General features: G+C 48.9%; 1 protein-coding gene across 3 annotated transcripts in view; it reads right to left on the bottom strand.

Annotated features, from left to right (window-relative positions):
* Positions 1-18,486, bottom strand: part of CYTH3 (cytohesin 3) — a 113,663-nt gene that overhangs the window by 4,999 nt on the left and 90,178 nt on the right. For all 3 annotated transcript variants that reach the window (XM_032266475.1, XM_032266473.1, XM_032266474.1), the window contains exons 5-12: positions 12,472-12,590; positions 9,035-9,115; positions 6,484-6,596; positions 6,114-6,262; positions 5,819-5,930; positions 710-786; positions 521-592; positions 248-402 (exon numbers count right to left, since the gene is read on the bottom strand). In XM_032266475.1, coding sequence (XP_032122366.1) covers positions 248-402; positions 521-592; positions 710-786; positions 5,819-5,930; positions 6,114-6,262; positions 6,484-6,596; positions 9,035-9,115; positions 12,472-12,590 — 878 coding nt within the window. The remainder of the gene's footprint in view (positions 1-247; positions 403-520; positions 593-709; positions 787-5,818; positions 5,931-6,113; positions 6,263-6,483; positions 6,597-9,034; positions 9,116-12,471; positions 12,591-18,486) is intronic.

Genomic DNA, 18,486 nt, shown 5'->3' on the forward strand with positions numbered 1-18,486 from the left:
AAAAAAAAAAAAAGGAAAACACCCACGTTAGGTCGTGTCCCCTTCCCCACCATGCCAGAGGCTCCTCAGACAGGACTGCAGGCTCAGCTCTGAGCATCAGCTTCGGCAGTCAGCCCCCTCCAGGGTTTCTGGAGGCAGACGGTGGTCCACTCTTGCACACGGAAGCGTCCATGTTCCAGACCATACACCCCACCTCCAAGTGGCACGAGAAGATGGGCATGACCCTGGCCCCCAAGGCCCCGCTTACTTGATGGATTTCATCCACTCCTCCTTCTCCTCTGGGCTGGGTGCTGAGATCCGGTACACCACGTGGTTCCCCTCTACCACACGGCCGTCAGCCTCCGTCTTACAGGCCTTGATGACCTGCCCTTTGTGGCTGGGATTGTAGAGCTCAAAACAATTCTGGTGGAGAAAAAGAGAGGGGAGGCCATCACAGGGGCTTCAGGCCAGGTTCCCTACAAGCAGTAAGCATGGCTCCCAGGTGGCTGGTGGGAGAGAAGGTGCAGGAGGAAGAGCTTACGGGTTTCCGGGGGTCCTCCACCTCCCTGATGCTGAGGTTTTCTAACGGGATGATTCCCCTGGGCTCCTTATCCTACAAGAGAAAAGTGCACGGCAGGACTCACTGTGGGTCACCGGCCTGAGGGTCCCTTGACCCCAGGACAGTACTGTGACTGCTGGGGAGAGGCTAAGAAGGCCCGGCCTTACTTACTGTTGTGTATTCAAAGTAATAGAGGCAGTTATCGGTCAGGATGAACCACCGGCGCTTCCAGGTCTTCACGCGCCCTCCTAGAAACAGAAGGGCCCTATGAGTCCACGCTCCGTGCACAGGGAGCCCGTGGGTCCAAGAGGGGGCCCTGGACCTGCAGAGACCACTGTGTTTTCAGAAAGGCTGCCAGGCACCAGGCTTGGGTTTAGGTGTCGTTCGGTGTTCCCACTGCGGGGCCCCGCATGCATCCACCCCGCCCACGCCGGTGCCCCCTCCGTGGCACCGAGGGGCCCCCTCCATGACACGACCGCGCTCCAGTTCACTTCCTGGGAGAGTTAGTGGGATGGATGGCCTCATTTCCCGACATGAGATGGCAGCGTGATGAAGTCAGGACTGCTCGCCCAGCTCTGTGCAGGGCCTGACCCCACCGTGTCAGGCGGTTATCACATTACGGAGGCCCTCAGGCAGCCCTAGGATCCATCAAAATCAATCACCCTGGGCCCAGGTAATCATAAGATTGAATTAATTTTGTAACAAGATCTGGAGCACACGTGCACACTCACGTACCCCCATTTGTACCTGCCTTCCTCTAAGGGAAGGAAATCTCTGATCCTTAAACATTCAGCAGAGACAAACTCACTTCAACTGCTAGCCTTGCCTGTGTTTGTTTTTTAAATAATTCAACAAAAAAACATGTGCATGGCAATGAATTCAAGTACTCCCTGGGGCACTAGGCCCTCTCTGCCGCATGACTCCCCAGCCGCAGAGGAGCTCGCTGGCTTTCTCTGTGACAGATGGGCAGGGGAAGAGCCCTCGGGGCTGAGGGTCCCAGGCCTCCCCGCATGGGGGCCAGCACAGGTGTTGGGGCCTGGAGGCAAGATGGTGGAAGAAGGGCTCTGCGGGTCACCAGGACACAGGGTGCTTTCCCTGTTGGGGCCTGGTTTGCAGAGACCATGGGTGAGGGGAACCAGCTGCAGGTGGGAGGAAACCCTGGCCCAGCAGAACAGGAGACCAGACTGGGTCTCCACAGCCCCTCTGGGACCCTCTGGCCCCTGCCTCACTCAGCGCTGCCATCCTCCTTTGATGCCTAACACAGCCTACAATGCAGCTGCCACCTCTAGCTTGGGACAGGAGCCCAGCATCCAGCTGCCCTCCCCTGCCCCCAAGACTCAGTCTCACCAGTGTCCCAACAGCCCACCCATTAAAGGTTCTGTCTAGACCCTGGTCTGGTCAAATACGCCCCCAAGATTCCAGCTGCATCTCTCCTGCCCTCAAATCTGCCCCTCCCAACATCTCTCCTGTGCCCTGGCCGGGGCTTCCACTCCCTGAGCCCCTACAAGCTGCTCTGTCACTGGAACCTTCTGCCCCAACTGTGCAGGTCCACCTCACTCATCCCCTTGAAGACCCAGCCAGGCCCACAGCAAGGCCCAAAGTCCTCAGGGCCCTTGTGTGCCTGTCTCACCAAGGGTTCCATGCTCCATGCCAAGCTGTTGGCCTTCATCTTCCCCACCTCGGCTGCAGCGTACTGGGGGGCCCAGGTCCACGAGGGAGGGCAGGAGACCCTGGGGGCAACCCCACCTTGTCTCACAGTCCTCCAGTGAGCAGGGAGACATGTTCTCTGTCCCCGAGACCTTGGGACAGGAGGACAGTGCTGATTCCTTCCAGGCACTTGCTCCAGCTGGAGCTGCTGTGGCAGAATCAGCTGACAGCAACTCCACTACCCTGACATCCATCACTGTCATGGTCACCTCTGTTTCCCTCCAGAGACTCCAGAGCAGGCCCTGCTCCAGCTGCACTGATGCCACCTGCCATCCCCCAAGCAGTGGCCCAGAGGCATCTTTTCAAACACATGTGGCAATCATGCCTCTCCCTGCTTGAAGCTCCTGAAATGTCCTACTGCACTAGGCCTTAGACGGAACTCCTTGGATGGCAGCAGGGGCCGCCCTTCTGGGCTCACCAGCTGTGGCCTTCCTCCCTGGCCAGCTGTCCAAGTCTCGAGCTCTTGGGGAGCTCATCCAGGAGCTCCCAGGCCGTGTGCTTCTATCCAGTGCCTGCTCCATGGCGGACAGCCAAGGGCCTGTGTGTTGCACTAGCCCGCCTGCCTGGCCCCTGCCTGGGAAGGGTCTGCTTGGAGGCCTCTCAGCTCCAACCTGGGCCCCCGCTCACACCCACCATGGAGAGCCCCATCCCTGTCCAGTCCACAGGGCCAGGGGATCCTTGCAGGCTGGGACTACAGGCCTGTGGCAGGGGGGTGATGTGCTTGGTCTCAAAGCCCAGCAGGCTCTGCTCATGCTTGTTTCTGGCCACATCACACAACACCCTCACCTACAGATGAGAGCCTGGCTTCTGGAACCTGCCGACAGGAACCACACTTTCTCTCTGCGAGTTTGTTTTCATTGCTGTGGCCAGGCATGTGCGTGGGTATGCACACATGGGTCCACATGCATTAACACAGCACGTGCACACACTTTCTCCACAACAGCTCAGCTTGGACCACCTCCTATGATTTTTTTTTTTTTTTGGTAATTGATTCAAGACTCAAAGTCTTATGTTACCAACAATCATAAACCATCCCTGTGTACATGGCAGGGCTCCTATGCTCTGGCAAAGCATCCAGCCCTTTTCAAGACCACCTGCTCTACAAGCAAATCTACAGTAAGAACACAACCAAGCCAGGCCACACTCCCTGCTGAGCACACGCCTGGAAGCACATTCTAGATTCTGCACCCATCTCGTCCACCTCCAGCCAGGGCCCTAGCTCACCAGCCTTTGGTCTCGACTTTGCTCCTGAGACCACAGTGGATGCAGAGGCTGCCTGGATGGGAGAGGCCAAGGAAGCCAGCACCCTGGAGCAGTAGCCACTCACTGCGCCACCCACCACACTGAGACCATGCCAGCTGCACCAGCCCCACCAGGGCCCCCGCTTGGCACCTGGCGCCCAGCCAGCTCTTGGTTCCCGTGAATGCCGTGTGCACTCATTTCATGGCCTGTTTATCTGCCCAACCAGAAAACAGGTTAGACAACACGAGCTCTGCTGTGCCTTCATTTCATTCATGAGTTTTCATCTCTAGAGCCGACCCCTCCCTGGTGGCAAAGGCCACGTGAGCTGCCAGGCAGGCTGACAGCATCACTGACTCTCGAGAGGACACTAGGGGGCAATGCAGGAGCCAGAAGGGAGGCATCAAATCCAACACCCCAATGATCCTGGTCCATGGTGCCTGCTGGTGTTTTCGGACACATGCCTCCTCCTGCCCTCACTCTAGAACATCGCACGTTACCTGAATCGGGTCTCTTAGGCACCCACGCCCAAGGTCATGGTGCTAGGTTTTCAGGCAAATATCTAGAACTACCCTAAACCTCAGCATAGCCAGAAGAAAGTCAAAGAACAATGGCCAAAGTCAAAGACCCTAATGGGAACAGCAGGCCTATGGGGCTCACATCCATTCCATCAGCTGGGGAGGCCTGTGCCTGTCATACCACCATTATGCCGTGTCTCATCCTCCCTTGATAATTTTTTTTTTTTTGAATAAAGGTCTCACTCTGTCGCCCACGCTGGAGTACAGTAGCAGAGTCGCAGCTCACTGGAGCCTCAACCTCCCGGGCCTCAGGCGATCCTCCTGCCTCAGCTTCCCTTGTAGCTGGGACTACAGGCACACACCATCATGCTAGGCTAGTTTTTATTTTTTGTAAAGACGGGGTTTCACTATATTGCCCAGACTGGTCTCCAGCTCCTGGCCTAAGCAATCTTCCCACCTCAGCCTCCCAAAGCACTAGGATTATATGCATGAGCCACTGAATCTGGCTGATAAATTTTTCTTTTGAGACAGAGTCTCACTCTGTCACCCAGGCTGCAGTGCAATGGCACAATCTCAGCTCACTGCAGCATCCACCTCCCAGGTCAAGCGATTCTCCTGCCTCAGCCTCCTGAGCAGTTGAAATTACAGGTGCACACCACTATACCCAGCTAATAATTTATATTTTTAGTAGAGATGGGGTTTCACCATATTAGTCAGGCTGGTCTTGAACTCCTGACCTCAGGTGATCTGCCCACCTCAGCCTCCCAAAGTTTTGGAATTACAGGTGTAAGCCACTGCACCCGGCTGATGAAATTTTTAAAAAATCAGTAGAATGCTCCACACCAGGTCTTATGTGCTGCCCAGTGGCCACTTGCTCTCAGAAGGGCTTGTGTGAACCCAGTCACTGCATCTCTCAGCTTCACTGTGGGTATAGGGCAACCATCCCCACCCCTCAGGCAAAATGCCTGTCAACGTTCCTAAAACTACCTGTAAGTGCCCTAAATTGCCCCAAAAGCCTTTAGAGCGCTCCCAAAATCCCTCCATGAGCTGCTGGGTTAGTATGGGGTGGATGGTGATGCCGCAGGGACAGGGCTGGCTGTCAGCTTCTCTACTGCTGCAGACCCCTAAATACACGGGGTGGGGGACAAGCCGGTTCCCCACAGCATCCCCATGTGCTCCAGGTCCCAGCCGCGCTCAGCCCCGCCCCTGAGGGTAGGTGTAGCATTCACCGCACCGTGCATGGCGCAGTCCCAGCAAGTCCACAGATGGATCAGATGAATGGCAGCCACACAGCAGAGCTCACACAGACCAACGTGGGGAGACCGAGAGGAATGAGCCGCTGGGGGGCAGGAAGCCACTGGGTACCTACCTCCTAAAGCAGGACAAGCAGGGACAGCCCGTCACAGAACAGAAAGGTGGGAGCCACAGGCAGAAGGAAAACAACAAGAAGGCACATTTAAACCACGCGTCAAAAATCACAGCCACACCAAACCGAGAGAGAGGCACACAGGTTCTGTGGAGATAATGCGCTTGCTTCTCGTGCAGGAAGCTGCCCTAGCTGGACCTGGACGCTAACTCACAGTAGTTTTCTGGGATGGGCCATGCAGCCCGGGCATTACTCTCTGCGCAGACATGGCTCAGACAAGCGGCCGTGGGCCGTGTGGTTACCAAGAGCGGGCTCTGGCTTAACTGTGTTTCTTTTTAATGTCTCTGCCTGCAGTGGGGGACATTCCTAAAATGAGCTTGGGAGAAACCCAAGGGGCTGCTGCCGTGGGCAGAGGGGTCATGGCCCAGGTCCCACTCAGCCAGGGCTCACCCAGCTTCAGGAGCCAGCCCTCGCGGTCAGGGTTGAAGAAGGTGTGTGTCAGGTCATTCCCGTCATCCTCTGGAATCTTAAATGGCTCGTTCTTAATGCTCTCATACAAATTCTGCAAGGAAGAAAAAACAGCAGCAGGTTCAGCGATTCAGAGGAAAGTGGCTGGCCAGGCGTAAAGCTCAGCAGGATCAGGGCAGCAAGGAGACTTGGGAGGCACATCTACAGTCACAGGCACTGCGGCCGCTCACAGCGAAGAGATCCTGCAGACAGCAGCGGCCTGGGCCGGGGAGCTCACCCTTAGCAGCTCCTCAGGGAGGTCCCCACCCTCGTTGATGCCACGGTTCATGGCGATGAACCGTTCTGCCGTGGGCTTGTCACGCACGTTGTGGTTGTGCAGGCTGGTGTTGAGCATGATGATGGCGAATGACAGCACGTAGCACGTGTCTGCAACGAGTCCGGGGTGCTGGGCTCAGCCAGAACCTCCATGGACAGTGGGACCCCGAGTGCTGGGGGCCGGCCTTCGAGAGGTGCCCGGCCCACAGGTCATCCTCGCTCAGGGAAGGCAGGCCCCAGGAACACATGCTAGGCTGTGCCCGCCAGGGCCACCCCCTCCAGAGCTGGAGGCTGTGCCTGGCAAGGGGCCAGGCTGTGAGCTCTGCACTGACCTGTGGACTGGAAAACCCCGGGGTTGCAAAGGCAGTAGCGAGAAGCGAAAGCCTCCATCATACGATCAATCTTCTGGGCCTCCCCGGGCAGCCTGAAGCTCCATAAGAACTGCCTATGGAGACACCAAAGCCGAGGCACGGCCGTGTCAGAACCAACACCACTTCATGGCCAAGGATAGCTTCTGCCCTGCTCAGGAAGGGTGTTTTCCTCCTGGGCCTGGGGTACAGTTCTGGCAGGGGCTTGGGGGTGCAGACACAGAAAGGAGAAGAGCCAGGACAGTTTCCTTCTGTTCGGTAACTCAAGACACACTTACTGGTCCATCTTTTTATAACTACAACCAATTCAGCGGCGAGGCTAGTTGTCTCTGCCTAAAAAGTAAATGTCCAGGATCCTGGCACTTCTCCGTCCCCACTGCCATCATCTCCTGCTGCTGCCAGGTGATCACCAGAGCCCTGCCTGTCCCCAGAGCTGGCAGCAGGTTGTCCTGACAGCCTCAACAGGACCACGTCCTCCTCTCAGAACTCCCAACCACAAGGCAGAGCCAGAGTCCACAGGACAGTATCCAAACCCCCCCACAACCACACTGGGTACTGCGGCCTGAAGTTGCTACTGCCACCGCCTTGCTGGGGAGACATACTCCTGACTCAGGAACCAGGCCCAGCAGCCGCTCCCACCCTCAAGCATCCCATCTGACTGAGGTCTCCCTGGCTGCCCTGCCTGGAATTGAAATCTCCCCCAGCCGAGCACCCCCCCACCCGCTTCCCTTTCTTGCTTTCCTCAGCTATGTGGCACCACCCCCACTACCTGCCTTATCCACCTCCTGGCAGCCCAGGTGTGAGCCCCGGGGGCAGGGGCTGCAGTCCCCATGGCCAGCTGTGGCCTCCCCACCAGCTGCTCAGCTATGTCTAATGCTACTGTGGATTTAGCACAAGGATCAGGACTGAGTTAGACAAGGCTCCAATTAAGTCTCTGGGCTGTCCATGGTTTTTAAATATGGATCCCACCAGCCATTGGGGGCGGGATGCAGCCTGGCCTCGCCGGGGCTCCTCTATGCGTCCCTCACACGAGATGGCCCCCCAGGCTCCTTCCTCTGCCCTTTCCTCCTGGGATTCCAGCCACATTTGGCCCTACTCTCTGCCAGGCCCCATCTTCTCCGCCAGGCCTGCACCGGTAGCCTTCAGACTCAACACAACTGCCCCTCCTCCACTCTCAGGCCAGCCACCCAGGGTCACCCCTCACTCCCTCTCTGCTTCACGTTCACCAACAAAGATGCACCTACCTGCCGTCCCACTGCCGTGGCCTCCCTGCCCACCTCACAGCAGTGATGAGTCCCAAGTCAGCCCACGCACCTCTGCCCATACAGGCTTGCCATTTCCCTTAGGGCAAAAGCCAATATCTGCACAGCAGCTCCTCAGGCCACAGGACCTGCCTGCATCCCTGCCCCCCATATGCCTTCATCAGGCTCTCTCTACAGGGCTATGCCAGGCTCTCACAGCTGTGGGAATTAACAGGAATCTCTCCGGCTCTGGCAAGAGACTGATGGACTGAAAGAAATGAAGTCACAGCAGCAAGGGGTATGCCAGACGCCCCTCCCAGACTCACCAGGCCTGTGCCCCTCTTTGGACGTACAGCTTCCCGAAACGGGATCTGATAAGCCTGAACTGTGGCTGCAGGATTCTTATCTGTTGCTAACTCTCAGCGCACTGTTCAGCCCCAGGCTGCACTGTGAGCACGTCACAAGGGTCCCACAGAAACGCTGCCAACATTGCAGTCTGCACTTGAGGAGGGGCCACAAGGAAACAGACCACGTAAACGAGAACAGGGTAAGAAGCAAAACGTCCGAGAACATGACAAGATGTGGCTTGATGTTTTCAGCTGAGGGCAGGCTGAGGCAGCTCCCACAAGAGACCCTGTCTCCTCTCCCGTGGATGCTGCTGAGTGCTGGCTCAGGGTCAAGTTCCAGAACAGATGAAGAGCCCCCACAACTCAGCCGGGGCACCAAGGTAAGAGGCGAGACGACTTCCTGCTTGCAGAGCAGGAGAAAATGTGCAGGAAGGGCAGCTCGAGGAGGCGTCCAGGGAGTGTATCCCAGACACAAAAACAGGCCTGCCAAGGGTGTCTGGCCAGGGGTGGCCCCCAATGGCGAGAAACCTACATCCTCCCTGGTACACTCAGATATCCATGAGTTTGGTGTCTGAGGTCAAATCTGGTGCAAGTAACCCCATGTAGCACCAATGCCACTACATACAGAGCTTGGGAAGAAGGCTCGAACTATTGCCAAACAGCATTAAAAACAAAAGCAAAATGAACAGGAGCACCAGTGGCCATCGTGAGGAGAGTATGGCCCTGATCTTGAGCACGTGCCCCAATTCCTATCCAGACCTATTCAGTGTCACACAACATTACCTGGATCATCTGGAACAGGAGCCAGCATCTGCGAGACTTGTGTGGGACTGAGTTACCTGGAGTCAATTCACCACCATTGCTGCTCAGGCAGCAATCCTCTGGCCTCCCCCATCCGCTCAACACCTACCAAATGATAACACTTACCTTAAGGCTTGGACAAGGTTGAGATCAGCAAACTCATGGAGTTCAACAAAAGCTTGAAGAACTTTAATATTAAATTCATCCCTGGGAAAAAAAGAAATCAGTTTTAAATCTAATACACATTATCCCAATCATTTTAAAAGATATGGTTTATGAATAATGTGGCTATGAACATTCATGCACAAATTTTTGCATGGCCATATGGTTTTTTTTAAAAAAAAAAACTGGCATTTTTTGTAGAGGCAGGGCTCGATATGTTACCCAGGCTGGTCTGGAACTCCTGGGCTCAAGCAATCATCCCACCTCTCTCAGCCTCCCAAAGTGCTGGGATTATAGGCATGAGCCACCACATCTAGCCACATTTTTATTTCTACTGAGTAAATATCTAAGAGTGGAATTACTGGCTTCCGTGTTAAAGTTTATGTTTTGCATTCTGAGGAACTCCCAGACTGATTTCCAAAGCATTATTTTATATCTCATCAGCAATGTATAAGGGTTCAACTTCCCTGCAGCCTTGATAGCATTTGTACGTGTCCCTTTTATTACAGCCAGCCTAATGGGTATGAAATGGAATCTCATTGTGGTTTCAATTTGCATCTCCTTGATGATCAACTGAGCATTTTTTTTTCCTGTGCTTACTGGCCACTTGTATATCTTCTTTGCAGAAATGTCTATTCAGATCCTTTGCCATTTTACAACTGAGTAATTTTTGCTATTTTTACTCTTTTTTGGAGGAGTTCTTTATATAATCTAGATATAAGTCCTTGGCAGATTATAAGGACTGAATCAGTATGATAGTCTATAATCTGCTAAGGACTTATATCTAGATTATATAAAGAGAAATATTATATTAAGATATTTGCAAGTCATACTGATTTATTTGTATTTTTTGTAGAGGCAGAGCTCGCTATGTTACCCAGGATGGCCTGTGGGTTGTCTTTTTACTTTTTTTTTTTTTTTTTTAGGCTAGTCAAGTGAAGCAGGGGGAGTGGAGAAGGACCAAAGAAATCTGGCGCTGATAAACCAGCTGTAAACACCATCACGCCTGGCCCGGCCTTCACTTTCTTGATGTCTTCTGAAGCACAATATTTTGATGAGGAGTTCAACAAATTTGTGCTTTTGGTGTCATATTTAAGAAACTCTACCTAATTTGAGATCACAGAGATTCTCCCTGTGTTTTCTTCTAAGTGTTTTACAGTTTTATGTATTACATTTAGGTCTTTGATCCATTTTAATTGTTGTATCTGGTTAGGTGTCCAATGCCATTCTTTTGCATGTGGATTTCCAGTTATCTCAACACCATTTGCTGAAAAGACTATTCTTCCCCCCACTGATATTATCCTGGTACCTTGTTGAAAATTATTTGACAGTAAATGTGAGGGTTTTATTTCTGGATTCTCAATGCTATTCCACGATTTATATACGTCTATCCTTACATCAGTCTTACACTGTCTTGATTATATATGGTTTTTTGTTTATTTGCTGTTTGTTTTTTTAGACAGTCTCACTCTGTCACCCAGGCTGGAGTGCAATGGCATGATTTTGGCTCACTGCAACCTCTGCCTCCCAGGTTCAAGTGATTCTCCTACCTCAGCCTCCCAAGTGGCTAGCATTACAGGCACCTGCCATTATGCTCAACTAATTTTTGTATTTTTGTTGATGGGGTTTCACCATGTTGGCCAGGCTGGTCTCAAACTCCTGACCTCATGATGCACCCGCCTCAGCCTCCCCAAGTTCTGGGCTTACAGGCATGAGCCACTGCGCCTGGCCACTTTAGTCTATTCTGTAATCGAGAAATGCTAGTTCTGCAACTTTGCTCTTAAAAGACTTCTGTGGTTATTCTGGGTCCCTTGAATTTCCATACTAATTTTAGGTTGAGCAACTTCTGCAAAGAAGTCAGCTGGGATTTCAATAGAAAGTACATTAAATCTGTAGATAAATGTTGGAATATTGGCATCTTAGCAATAGTAAGCCCTCCAATCCATGAACATGGGATGCTTTTCCATTTATTTTGGTCTTTTCATTTTTTTTCAACGTTTTGTGGTTTTTGGAGTAAAAATGTTGCTTTTTTTGTTAAATTTATCCTAAGTATCTTATTCCTTTTAATGCTATTATAAATGGAGCTGTTTACTTAATGTCTTTTTCAGTTTATTGCTTGCTATTGTATAGAAATACAATCAAGTTTTGTATAATGACTGTGTATCATGCAACCTTACTGAATTTATTACTTCTAATAATTTTTAATGATTCCTTAGGATTTTCTACATACATGATTGCATCATCTGCAAAGAGAATTTAATTTCTTCCTTTCCAATTTGAATGTCTTTATTTTCTTGTCTAGCTGCCCTGGCAAGATGTGCCAGCACTGGGCTGAACAGCAGTGCTAAGAGGAGACATCCTTGTCTTGTTCTTGATCTTAGGGGGAAAGCGGTCAGTCTTTCAGCATTAAGTATGATGTTAAGTTGTGGGTTTTTTTTTATAGGTACCCTCCATGATGTTGAGGAAGTTCCCCGTCTGTCTTAGCTTTTCATGTGTTTTTATCGTGAGAGAGTTTGAGTTCTGCCAAATGCTTTTCCTATATTTGTTGAGAAGAACATGTGGGTTTTGTCCTTTATTTGAATGACATGGTATATTACTTTAACTGACTTTTATATGTTGAACTAACCTTGGCATTCATGGGATGAGTCCTGCTTGGTGCATAATCCTTTTCGCATATTGCTCCCTATATATTATAGTCATAAGATATATGGGCCGCAGTTTTCTAGTGATGTCTTTGGTTTGGGTATCAGGTAGTACTGGCCTCACAGAATGAGTTGGGAAGTATTCTACTTTCCATTTTTGATCAAGTACTTAAAAAAAAAAAAAAAAAGCTAAAAACAGAAACCATCCAAATTTAGGAACTGTTGGGCTTCTGTTTAAAAACACTTTCTTCTGGTCTTTGACAAAAGTCTGTTTTGGTACACTTAGGGCATGTGCTGCCTCAGCATTTTGCCCTAACCTCTGCTAAGCCAGTAGAGGTCAGAAAGTCAAAGTAAATCTGACTTGCTGCTTTCCACTTAAAAAATTAACTTTCCACCTTCATTCATACTACAAGTAACAGGGGAAAGAAAACCAATGAGAAATCTGGCATATTTCTGGGCAAAACAGAAGATACAATAAGATGCTTTGCAAGATAAGGAGAAAGGGGCAGCAGCATTATCAGTTCTAAGAAAAGGATTCCAGATGAGCATGGATCCCATCTGGCCCCAATGCTTCTCTCCTCCCACGGACATGGGAGAGGAACCAGTTTCACAGGGCTCACTCGGTATTGAGAAGAAGCATGTGGATGCCCAAGCCTGTGGCCTTTAGGCTGTGATGGCCCCGAAAGTGGAGTGTGAGCCTACATCAAGCTGCAGGGCTGAGTGGCCCCAGGTAGAGCTGTGCATCCTCCTTTAACTCACCTTTCACCCAGGTAGTCCCCAATGACAGTCTTATTTAGGCCTTCTCCTTTATAAAGGAACTGGGCGACGTCTTCTGGGGAACTCTGTAGCAGGTCATTTTCTATTAGAAACTGAATTCCCTGAAGAACGTTAGAAAGGAAGCACCGGTTAGGAGCGTCACTCAAACTCATTTTTCAAAGGCAGAAATACACTTAGTGTCATGATTTTACTGGTATGGACACTGCAAAAATAATACCAGAGACACCCATACAACTGCACAACCTGATTTTCCCAACTCCATACTACATTTTATACAAAGAAATGCACATTTTCCCAACTCCATACTACATTTTATACAAAGAAATGCACATTCATTCCTCCTGGCAGTTTAACAAGTTAAAAGACAAATAAATGGGTTACTGAACAAACCATTACAAGTGGTTAATAGAAACTATAAAGGCAGAAGTAACAATAATGTTAGATTTCCCAAGCTTAGGAAGATGGATTATTGTGTCTGCGAGGAACGCTTTGTGGGTGGTGGCCACTGCTGTTTGGCCAACCTGGCACCAGTCCCAAAGAGGCAGGGAGCAGGTGGTACCAGTCCCCGCTCCCTGACATCCCTTCACTAGAGAGGCACTTTTCTGGCTGCCTTTGGCACTAGAAATAACCTTTCGACCCAGATATAGCCAAACCGACAGAAAGAGAAGCCTGGAGGGAAAGCTTTTCATTTCCTCGTAAAAAGGGGCCCATGAGCCAGCACTGCTCTTCCGCCTCCTTTCTGCCTTGAACACAGATGTGATGACGTAGAGGCCACTACATAAGAGCCATAGTGGCCATCTTATGTGGGGAACCCTGAGATGAGCACAGGGATCGCGTTCTTGCCACTCAGAAGCCATCTACTGCTGCCACACAGCTGTGTGAGAAGATAAACCTCCACTGTGTAAGACATTTTTTTGTTGGATTTTCTGCTACCTGATACCAAAAACATATTAACTGGCATAATGTGCCACCAAGCTCATGACAGTCAAAGTTCATGCCCACCCTAGGTGCTGCAGCAGAGCTGGTAATCTCAAAGGCAACAGGCTGCACCTGGCCTGAATCAGCTGAGCACTGTCTCATGACAAGTCCCAGGAACCTATAATAATAGAAATTTTTACCTCTGACATAGCTTTGCAACTAGTTTCAAAGTATGTGTTGGCAAGGCTGGTAAAGGAATGGGGAATTCAGAAATCAGTTTGCCAGGAAGCCATTTCTACAAATTCAGAGAGGCTCTATCCAGCTAAGATTCTCAGTACCCAAGACCAGGGCTGCCTCGTACTCTCATGGTCCGTCCAGAGACTTCCTGTTATTTTTTTAAATTCATGAGTGTCCACAGCAGCCTTATTTCCAAAAACTGCAAACAGCCAATAAGAGAACTGATCAATACATTCTGGCATAATCACACAATGGAAGACTACATAGCAATGCAATGGAATGAACAGTCACTAACATGAATGACTCTCAGAGACATGATATGTAACAAAAGACAACATGGAAGAGTATTTCAATTCCATTCACAGAAGGTTTTAAAAAGGCAAAACTAACTTACAGTGATTAAGGACTGGTTGCCCTGGGGAGTGAATTCCCTAGGATAAGGCATCAGAAAGGTACCCTGTAATAGTCTACAACTGCAGCTTGTTCTGGGTTGCAGTTATGTGAGTATACTAATTTACAAAGATTCTTTATATTTGGAATTTGTGCACCATAATTTAATATATTATTCTAAAACAAAAATCAGTTAAGACTAACAATCCTAAATCAATTCTCATATGTATCTCTTGTAGGAGTTTAAGTGGGTATACCCACAGGGAAACCATCTAAATTGCAAGACACACATACGCTGTAGCAATGCAGGACTGGTCCTTAGACATCCCTAATCCAGCCCAAGTTCATTGAAAACAAAGCCTGAGGCAGGAGAGACAGTCCTAGGGCTTTGCTGCTGGCTGCAAGTGAGGAAAACAAGTAAAGCAGGTGGAGAAGCCTGGTGAGGCCATCAGCTGCAGGTGGTAGGGGGAGGCAGGGACACCCTCAGGGATCACTAGTTGTCCTGTCATCTCTGAGGCCCCAAGGCTGGGGGTCTGACCTTGCATGGCAAAGACCCCTGCCACTGTCAGCTGAAGTCCCAGGAACTAAATGGACTTGGGCATGAGGTTTCCGTGAATTCCTCTGGATGCTCAAGATGTGCCCTAAAATTCAGAACATCCAAAAAAACTAGAGCATTTCTTGGAGAATGCTATCTGGAAGGTGACACAGAGACAAGCAGAGGAGGAGGACACAGAAGCTCTATGTCCAATCACATGTGTCCTATGAGACAGAGGAGAAGGCGAGAGGAGGCCACAACGATGGAGGCCGAGACCACAGTGAGGCGCCCACAGCTGTGGAGACCAGGAGGGTGGCAGCCGCCAGAAGCCAGGAGCAAGGCTGGAAGGACTTCTCCTCAGAGTCTAAGCAGCAATCCTGCCCACACCCGGGATCTTGGACTTCTGGCCTACTGAACTGAGCGACAATAGATTTCTTGTTTTAAACTACCAAGTTTGTGGTCATTTGACATGGAGCCTCAAAATACTAATACACTAGGTAAATACTCATAAAAGAAAGTGAGTGTTCTAACATTAGAAAATGTTAGTATTTTAAAATGCCATTTAGAAAGTCAAACAGCAGAAATGGGGGCGGTGGCACCATTTGACCCACTATACCTACTGTTTATCTTTTTCCGTTTCTCTTCTACATGATTCCTTTATAGATCTCCTACTTCTAGGTGTGAGTAGCAGTCGGAAGACAGCTGGATTTTATTTTTTTTAACTTAATACCCAAGTGTCTGTCTTGTCATTAATTTAGCCCAATCAAATCTGTGGCAAGCACTGACTGGTTAGGACTTACTGTCTGAGCCCCTATTTGGTGCTTTCTATGTCACATGCCTTTCCAGGCTTGTGATGAACTGATTTAACTTTTATTCAATTTTTCTTAATAATTTTTAAAAATCCTATTTTATTTCTCCTTAGTGATTACTCTTAAAATTTTGACAAGTATTTAAACTTATTTTATCTATCACCATCTAGAAAACCTTAGCTATTACTTCCCTCCTTCCTTTCCCTCTGTTACTTACATGCTGACATAAATCTGGACTTTAAAAAAACATCTTTTATCAAGAAAGAGATGTTCAGTAAAAAAAATGAAAGAAAAAAAAAAAAAAAAACACCTTTTAAACAATCAGTTTCTCATTTTGCTTGTTTCCTTGCATGTCTTTCCTTTTTGATCCTGTGTAATCATTTCTTGTTTTGAGGTATCATATTCCAACTACACAATTCCTAGAGATCAGAGAAGTCCTTGTGTGTCTGAACATGTCTTTACTCACCTTCTCTCATGAGTGATAGGGCACACAGAATTCTGGGTTTTAAGTCACTTTTCCTCAGCACTGCTTCCCTGCTGTCTTTGATCCAGTGTTTCCTGATAAGCTCACTATGCTTCTCATTTCTTCTTAGGTAAGCTGATATTTCTTTCCTTCCCGGAAATTTAATGAATTTCTCTATCCATGAGTTTTACAATATTTTATTTGAAACATCTATGTGTATAAGCCTTTTAAATTTTTATCCAGCTTGGCATTTGGTGGGGCCTTTGGATCTAAAGATTTTTTCTTAGTTCTAAAATATTCAAGATTTCTTTGAAATATTTCCTCTCCTCCATTTTTCATTCTCTCCTTCTGAGACTTCTATTAGATAAAATTTGGGCTGCTGGACCCATCTTGTACATTTTCTTGTAGTTCTGTGCAAATCTGGACAAAGAATTATTAAACGCTCTTTTAGCACACATCCACTCTTCAGCCACATCTTCTCCATGTGCTCAAGAGATTACGTGATAGACCTACTTTTCATTTCCAAGGTTCTTTTTCACAACCCCCCATTTTTGTATTATGGATAAGAAACGTCCTATTGTATCTCTTTGATGATATTTATAATGTAGACAAATATCCTACTTTAAAAAGTTTCCTTTATTGTTTCTTTTTTGCTTTTTGTTTTGTTTTTGTTTTTTGAGATAGAGTCTTGCTCTTATCGCTCAGGCTGGAATACAATGGTGCAATCTTGGCTCACTGCAACCTCGACTCACTGCAACCTCCACCTCCTGGGTTCAAGCAATTCTCCCGCCTTGGCCTCCTGAGTAGCTGGGATTACAGGCACCCACAACCACATCCAGCTAATTTTTTTTGTATTTTTTAGTAGAAATGGGGTTTCACCCTGTTAGCCAGGCTGGTCTCAAACTTCTGACCTCAGGCGATCCATCCACCTCAACCTCCCAAAGTGCTGAGTACAGGTGTGAGCCACTGCACATGGCCTGCTGCTTCTTTTTTAAGAGACAAGTTCTCGTTCTGTTCGCCAGGGTAGACTGCAGTGGTGTAATCACAGCTCACTGCAGCCTCAAACTCCTGGGCTCAAGCAATCCTCCTGCCTCAGCCTTCCAGTAGCTGGACTACAGGCACATGTCACCACACCCAGCTTGAAAAAGGACTTTTTTTTTTTTTTTTTTTTTTGGTAAGAGACAAAGTCTTACTGTCACTCAGGCTGGAATGTAGTGGTGCGATCAGAGTTCGCTATAGCCTCAAACTCCTGGGCTCAAGTGATCCTCCACCTTAGCTTATCAAGTAGCCAGGACTACAGGTACATACCACCATGCCTGGCTGAATTTTTTAAAAACTGAGGGTCTCGCTACATTGCCCAGGCTGGTTTTGAACTCCTGATCTCAAGTGATCCTCCCTGCTGGCCTTCCAAGGTGTCAGGATTACAGGCATGAGCCACCCTCCACGCCTCTGTTGTTTCTATTAGATCTGTTTCCTCCAGCCTTAGTTCTGTTTGTCCGGTTTCATGTCTCCTTCACGGTATAGGTTTCCTCAAACATTTGGTGGTGCTTGAGAGGTGTTTGTCTTTGTATTTAAGAGTCCCTGTTTGTCTAACAGAATGCTGCCTGCTTCTGGTTTTCGCTGCAGCAGCCTCCAGTGATCTGGCAGAGGAGCAGGTCAGGCAGAGGAGCAGGTCAGGCAGCGGATGGCTAGTCTCTGGGAGTTGGTATTTCTCCTTCTTGGTCCTGCCACTCACCAAGAACGCTGCCTGTTTTGATGGACTAAGGGCTCCCTCTTGCTTTTCCCACCTGGAGACACAATCGCTGCTAGGCACAAGGTCACGAAAGGGTGACCAGTCTCAGTCCCTCCTACAGTTCTATTCCCTGAACGTACCTCCTCTGTGCTCAGGGAACCCTGACGTTGCTCTCACCACCCACAGCAGTTCTTTCTTGTGCGTGCTGTGGGCACTGCTTCCTTCTTCAGTTGATCCCATTTATCTCCTTTCAGGGATTCCTCAATTTCTAGTCCACTGACTGAACCCCTGCTTATCATATAGATTTACATATTTTATAAATCAGGAATAAAAAAAGAGTCTACAGAGCATTTTCAGCTTCCTTGATCGAATCAAACCTTCCATCTTACTCGTTTATAAACTCAAGTGCTACTTCTAGAAATAATGCACTTGAAAGAAACCAAAGCTCCTTATTTAAAGTGTTAATACTCTTGAGACTTAGAAAACATCATCTTAGCCTGAAGGAATTTATTTACTCTGACAGCCTTGTTTCACAATGTTACATGTTTAGTAGGGGTACGGGGAGGTAGATACAATTTTAAGTTTTGTCTGAAGGATGTGAGATCATCCACTGCAGCTGTGAAAAGAATGTCTATGTCCCCCCACAATCCATATGTTGAAACCCAAACTGCCATTATGATGTTATCTGGAGACGGGGTCTTTTGGAAGTAATCAGGGTGACTAGGTACGGTGGCTCACCTCTGTAATCCCACCACTTTGGGAGGCCAAGACAGGCAGATCACAATGTCAGGAGTTCAAGATCAGCCTGGCCAACAAAGTGAAACCCCATCGCTACTAAAAATACAAAAAAATTAGCCAGGCGTGGTGGTGGGCGCCTGTAATCCCAGCTACTCGGGAGGCTGAGGCAGGAGAA

The sequence above is a fragment of the Sapajus apella genome, unplaced genomic scaffold, assembly GCF_009761245.1.
Source record: "Sapajus apella isolate SASKATOON/1434 unplaced genomic scaffold, GSC_monkey_1.0 scaffold159, whole genome shotgun sequence".
Lineage (NCBI taxonomy): Eukaryota > Metazoa > Chordata > Mammalia > Primates > Cebidae > Sapajus > Sapajus apella.